At 50.5% G+C, this 6,715-nt stretch overlaps 1 protein-coding gene across 1 annotated transcript; it reads left to right on the plus strand.

Moving 5' to 3' along the window:
* Nucleotides 1-208: 208 nt before the first annotated feature.
* Nucleotides 209-6,026, plus strand: NKX2-5 (NK2 homeobox 5). The gene is made up of 2 exons (XM_039352091.1): nucleotides 209-906; nucleotides 4,980-6,026. Exons 1-2 carry the CDS (start codon nucleotides 615-617, stop codon nucleotides 5,606-5,608), a joined length of 921 nt encoding a protein of 306 aa, XP_039208025.1. The 5' UTR covers nucleotides 209-614; the 3' UTR covers nucleotides 5,609-6,026.
* The last annotated feature ends 689 nt before the right edge of the window (nucleotides 6,027-6,715 follow it).

A 6,715-nucleotide genomic window follows, 5' to 3' on the forward strand; every position in this document is an offset into this window, starting at 1 on the left:
TTCCCCCTCTTCCGCAGAGGAAGAGAAAGCCGGCAAAGCCCGCGGGGCAGTTCAGGCCGCCTCCGGAGGCTGCTTCGGGGGGAAGGTGAGAGTGAGAGAGGCTGATCGTTGAGGCTCCGGCCAGCCCCCACCCCCCACCCCGCCTCCCCTGCCCGCCGGATTCCGCGACCGAGGGCAGGGATAGAGAAGCGGCAGCCTCCGCCCCCGGCTCTCTTGACATTCAGGCTACCGTCCTGGCCTGAGGCTTTGCTCGCGGAATGTTTATCTAGCCTGACGGCGTGATCGATGGCGAAACGCAGAGCTTTTGTACACAAGAGGCCTCTCCGCCGACAGGAGACGCGGCCAAGGCCGGCTCTCCCGCCTTTGCCTTCGGCGGCGCTTCGCGGAGCTCCATGCCTATATTAGGTGGGTCGGGCAGGCTGCCCCTCGCGGGCCGTGGCGCCCGGACGGACCAATGAGAAGGCTCCCCAAGGGCAGGGTCCCTCCTCCTCGGGGTCCCGCCTCTCTACCTGCCTCCAGACGACAAGCCAAGGCTGGCCGCTTGGCCGGCGCGGCGCCCTTCGGAAGCCGGCGCTCGCTGGGGCACCGGCCGCAGCTCAGCTGCAGCGCCCACCATGTTCCCGAGCCCTGTGACCAGCACGCCTTTCTCGGTCAAGGATATCTTGAGTCTGGAGCAGCATCCCAGCGGCCTGGCCTCCCTGGAGCTCTCGGCCTTGGGCTCGCCTTCCTCCTGCATGCTGGCCACCTTCAAGCAAGAGTCCTACCCGGCAGAGGACGCCCCCCTCGCCGAGGCCCCGGCCGGCCTGGCCAAAGGCAGCGGCAGTGGCAGCACTTTTCCCGGGCCCTTCTTCGCCAAGAGCTACGTGGAGATAGAACCGACCAAGGAGCCGAAGGAGAGCAAAAAAGGTAGCCGCGAGGGGAGGGGGAGGGTCAGCCCGCGTCCTCCGCCCGCGTTGCGGGGCCGAAGCATCTTCGGCCACGCCGGATCCCTGGGGGCGAGGGGAGCTTCCGAGGAGGGAATGTCCGGCGAGGTGTTTGTGGATGGGAGCCCTCAGCCCGCCTCTGCCTTGCTGGGCCATTCTGTGTTGCCGCTCCGGGGCGGGGAGAGACTATAGGAAGGTTAGGGAACAGTAACCCAATGTGGATGGCGGTCGACTTCTGGTGGCTGGGAGGGATTGTAAGTGGAGCATCGACAAAGACGCCTTCGACTCTGTTCGGTCCTGTATAGGCTGCTTGGGGGGGGGTGGTGGCATGGCAACGTCTCATCCCTCCCCTAATGAAGATCCCTCGGTGTCAATATCCTTAGACTCCTATGTGGGGGACTTGCTGTTTTTGTGACAAGTAACTGGTGACAATCCAAGTAGACACTGTGTTATAATAATCAAGGTTAATACCGGTGATGCGGAAGAATTATACTTAATTATACTTATACTAACCCTACCATAGCTCTTGAAAATGTCTTTCGCAGCCCTTGTTTGAGAGTGGTTCAATGTTACCATATTTACCTGAAAGGAAGATTATCCGGAATTTGGAATGGCTGCCCAAGAAAAATTTAGACAGAAAAAAAGCACTCTTCTGATACTATCTTAACCTCAGTGGATCTAAGATAAACTCCCTCCCCCATTTTAAAGGTTAATTATCCAAGAATAAATTAGTCTTTCTTTCCCTTGAAGTCCAGAATATTTGGAGTCAAAAATCTCTTCCTTAAAATTACCTTATTGAATCCTTCCTGAGTCCTTGTTCATAAATTCTGATCCTACTACTACAATATTTACTCAGCTGCAGTAGGATTGACATTCAAAGATGTGTAGGCAATGCCCAAGTATTTAGAAACTACAGAGGTATCCCACCACCTCCAAATCCCTTCATCTCATTTTAAGCAAGTCCCCAAAATAATTGAGGGGCTAATAATGAATATTTTAAGAAGCGCTGTGATTTTTTATTCTTCAAAATTCAGTGAAAGCTAGTTTTTGTTTTTATTAAGCATGAATCTATTTAAACAGCTGAATTTAGTGATTATGTTGTTATTGTTACTAAATACTACTGAGCTTTCCTTTCAGAGTAGGATATATACAGTATATTCAGGGTTCACGATAGCTGGATAGCTGCATCAAAACAGTTATAGTACAAAACTGTTTATACTGAGAAGCAAATCTATTGAGTTCTTTGGATTCACTCATGGCTGAAAATGTTTAAGTTTGCATCCTAAGGCTGTTGAGAATATGTTTTATTAACCTGGGAAAGTCCCACTTGATCCCAATGGGATTTGCTTCTGAATACACAGGCACGGGTTTCCAAATTGCACCACTCACTTGCTTTGGTTCCCACTTTGTTCTCTGGCTTCTAAAGACTTCTTGAGACTTTGGGACAGATTTTTCTCTCCCAAATGCTACAATAACAGAAAAACAGAATTCTCATGAACTGGATTTTTCTGGAACAGATTCCTGGGCAAATATGCTAATTATCTCCACCTGAGATGAAGTGAAATGTTGAGGTCATCAAGCCAGGAGAATGACAGTCCATAAAAATGTTAAGTTCTTTGGGAGCAATCTTCTTCTGGCATTAATCTTGCTCCCAAGGTTATTGGAGTCAAGCTGAACTTGGATCCCATTTTTTGATCCCTTAAACTGCTATCTTCTGCACACTCACTTGGGAGAAGACCCCAACTTCTCTCCATGTAAGGTGGGGAGAGACCAGTAGTATTCCAATGGAATGCACGGCAGTGGTGCCAACCTCCCAGAATCTCCAGGGATGTTGATTTAATCTCTATTGGAAAAATGAATCAAGGATTCATTGGGCATTTCATGGTCTTTAACCTTTTGAAAGTGAGAATGTTCAACCACTGGAGCATTACCTTATGCTGTTGCCAGGAGATAATTTGTTCAGGAAGAATTAGAGCTGGTCTGTGTCTTTCAATGCTGGTCCCATATACCTGGCTACAACACCCATTTTCAATGTCCCCTAAGCAAATCAACTGAATTGGCCATGAACTTCTTAATTAGCAATCTCCTCTGCCGTGGAGTACAATAGGAAACAGACTACATGACACTCAGGGTTCTCAGACCCCACTTCTCTAATTTCCCACTTAAGGTAGTTACCAACTTTTTCTTCCTAGCTTTACTTGCAGCCTGTACTGAAATAGCACCCATTGATCTGAAAGGAATATCCCTGTTCAGGTGACCTATCTCTTGGTTGGAAGAAAGGAAATCCTTAATTCCTTCACTCTCACTTCAGTTTCTCAGGAAGGAATCAGAATGCAATTAATGGTGTGGCTTTGCTTCTGGAAAACACCTAGCATCTTGACTTTGTATGTATATTCTGGTATAGGCCCTAAGTTTCAGCAAGAATCAACCTATGTAGGTCCCATTACACATATACTTTAAATCATAGAAATTAATGAACAAAAAAAATGATGGGCCTATATATAATTGGAAATGAGTTTAATATTTAGCAGTCCTTTGCTTGCATTGATTTCAAACCATTTGACTCTCAAGTAAATGTTCACAAGACTGGGGACTGAAAGGTCCTGAGATCTATTTTTTTTTTTTTTGCCCTTATCTGTAATTCCACTTTATTTATATCTGAAGTGGAAAAAAGTTCTGCTAATTTCAGTCTGTTTCTGGGAATATGCAAATTAAAATCCAAGCCTAAGCCCAAATCACATACTGGGCAGAGAGTTGGGTTGTTTAACTTTAGCTAATTGTTTGTTAGCTACAATTGGCTGGATGCACACAGCATGCAGCAAAAATATTTTTCAAGTATAAGTAATAATAGGGAAACAGAATCGTGTTTTTTTTCATTGACTGAATGTATTTAATGGAGCTGCTTGAATTTGCTAAGAATGCTTGTTATAATCACAGTAACAACAAATGGTTGTAGTAACAAATAACCTTAGGCATTTGTGGTCTGGAAGGAATTATGTATATTTCAGTTCTCAGCCTTGCTTGGAAATTAGACTGGAGCAATCTTTTTTCTTCATTATTTTGGCCCAAATCATTTTTATTTGGTTGAATAAATCCTAGGGATTTCCATAGAGATTGTTTCCAGAATTTTTCTAGATTGAAGGGTCATTTTCCTGAGCCACACAGGTCAGTTTCTGTGGGAGCAAGTCAGCCACAGTTAAGCATTTTAAACTCTCAATTTTCTTCAGCTGGGGAAGTTAGAAATCATTTCTCATTTCATTTCCTCTCCCACTTGGTCTGATCTGTGCCTTTCATAATTAAATGAACTTCGTACTATAACTTCAGTAGGATTACACACTGCAATTTCTACTGAGCTTCCAAGGATGTTGGTACTTTCCAGGCATCCGTGCCTCGATGTTTCTGTGTGTAACTAAACTGGCTCCAAAACACACCTAGCAGACTTAAGGGACACCTATATCCAAATGTCTGTGTGGGGTGGGGGAGGGTCTCCTTTCTGTTTTAATGAACACTATCGGCTCAAATCAGGCCAGCTTTACTGACTTATGGTTGTCCTTGGATCTGCAGTCTTAGGGGAGAAATGTATGCCATTTATTTTGGAATAATTTAGACTTACTTTTAAACATCGCTAGTTTGGATAGCTGGGGGGGAGGGGGGAGATAGAACAAAACAAAAGCGATCAAAGCAAACGGAGAAATCGTCAGAGTTCCGTAAGGGGGGGGATAGACTGGGAGTGCTCATGGACGGGGGGGGGGGCACGGCCAGCCTGAGATGTAAGATTAGGGACTCTTCGGTGCCGTTGTCATTCATCCATGGAATTCAGCTCTCTTGGCGCGATCTACCTACAAGGTAGCTGTAGAAATCAGCTGAGAATAGCGAACGTGAAAGAAAGCGAGCGAGCCATCAAACCAAGGCGAAGGAAGGGAAGCCTCACCGGGCCCGGTAGGGCGACGGAGAGGCCGCGGGCGGGCGGGCGGGCGAAGACCGTTTCCTAAAGCTGCCCTCGCCTTCCCCCTTCTGATCGCCGGTTCGGTTTCTCTTGTTTTTGCCTTCCCGCAGAGCTGTGCGTCCTCTCGAAGTCTCTGGAGCAGGAGAAGCGGGAGGCCGAGGAGGCGGAGCGGCCCCGGCAGAGGAAGAGGCGGAAGCCCCGCGTGCTTTTCTCGCAGGCGCAAGTCTACGAGCTGGAGCGCCGCTTCAAGCAGCAGAAATACCTCTCGGCCCCGGAGCGGGACCACTTGGCCAACGTGCTGAAGCTCACCTCCACCCAGGTGAAGATCTGGTTCCAGAACCGCCGCTACAAGTGCAAGAGGCAAAGGCAGGATCAGAGCCTGGAGCTGGTGGGCAGCATCCCGCCGCCACGCCGGATAGCCGTGCCGGTCCTGGTCCGCGACGGGAAGCCCTGCCTGGGCGACTCGTCCCCTTACAGCTCGCCCTACAACGTCAGCCTCAACCCTTACAGCTACAACGCCTACCCGGCCTACGGCAGCTACGGCGGCGGCGGCGGCGGCGGCCCCGGGGCCTGCAACGCCAGCTACAGCTGCAGCTATCCGGCCGTGCAGAGCGTCCAGCCTTCGGCCGCCGCCGGCAACTTCATGAACTTCAGCGTGGGGGACTTGAACCCGGTGCAGACGTCTATCCCGCAAGGGAACGGCGGCCTTCCCGCGTTGCACGGCATCCGAGCCTGGTAGGATCAGAGGGCCGGAGGCTTTCCGGGGAGGGGAAGACTCGGCTGCAGCCCTTCGGAGAAGCGGCCTATACACGATTGTCCCGGGCCTCAGAAGCCGAGAGAGCGCGCCCTTTTCCGCGCTGGGTGGTGCCGGTGGAGTCTTCGGTGGGGAGGGTGTGCGCGGAGGTGGGACCGCCGACTACTGCTCCAGCTTTCGACGGGCCGCTTCGGATTTCCTTAGGACCGAAGTCCGATGGAGGCCTGGCTTCTGGATAGATCGCACCTCGGTCCAAAGGCGAGAGGTGGCCGGACCTGTGTCCCTTCGCTCGCGCTTCGAAGTTACATCTACCGCCACTCCCGAAGTCGCCGAGCGCTTGGCGTTAACTGGGCGAGTTTCGTTTACGGATCCGCGCCACTTTCCCACTTTTTTAAAAAAAAAATACCAGCTAAATCTGCCTATAAACCCCGCCAAGGACCTTTGTCGAGTCGACTTCCTTTTTCCAGACCAGCAGAGGACACGGGCGCCCCCCCCCATTTCTTTTCACCATTTCTTCAAAAGCCCGGGTGGCCAGGAGGCTTTTGTCTTGCGGGGACTATTCCTGGTTGGTTAGTTTTCCTCGAAAGGCCGCCCGCCCGCCCTTGCTTTCCGGTGCGAGGCGGTGGGAGGCAGAGGGTCGGCGTATCACCCGCCCGGCCCACCCCAGGAGGAGAAGGCGCAGGCTGTTGTGATTTCCCGTAGAATTCTGCACTAAATCGGTTTGCTGAGAGTATGAAATGCACTGCCCGGCCGTGGCGTTGACTTCTTTCGGGATGGGGGGGGGAGGGGGGAGGGCGTTGGCTTCTGTACCCCGACAAAAAAAAGAACTGATGTCTTCTCATTAAAAAGAGTGGCTTGAATTGGGGCTGCTTATGTGTTTCCTTGGCGGTCATTTGGAAAACAGTTTGCTTTTAGTTGGAGTGGAAGTGGGAGAAGTGCCCCTCCCCCCCACTAGGAAGATACCGCGATGGAGCCACGATTCTCACGAGTCTAATACCGCGCCGCCCCAGGCCGAAGGATGGCCTCTTGTGACTCGCAAAGCTTGTGAAGTCCCACTGAATTTCTTTAGATGTAAATGGCTCCTTTTGCTTA

Source organism: Crotalus tigris, unplaced genomic scaffold (assembly GCF_016545835.1).
Source record: "Crotalus tigris isolate CLP2741 ecotype Arizona unplaced genomic scaffold, ASM1654583v1 scf7180000017568.12009008, whole genome shotgun sequence".
In the NCBI taxonomy this organism is placed as follows: domain Eukaryota; kingdom Metazoa; phylum Chordata; class Lepidosauria; order Squamata; family Viperidae; genus Crotalus; species Crotalus tigris.

Excerpts from the sequence above, each read along its gene's own strand:
- NKX2-5 (XM_039352091.1), top strand. The coding sequence starts at position 615 with ATGTTCCCGAGCCCTGTGACCAGCACGCCTTTCTCGGTCAAGGATATC. Across the intron at positions 907-4,979 it reads GCCGAAGGAGAGCAAAAAAG|AGCTGTGCGTCCTCTCGAAG; the intron begins GTAGCCGCGAGG and ends GCCTTCCCGCAG.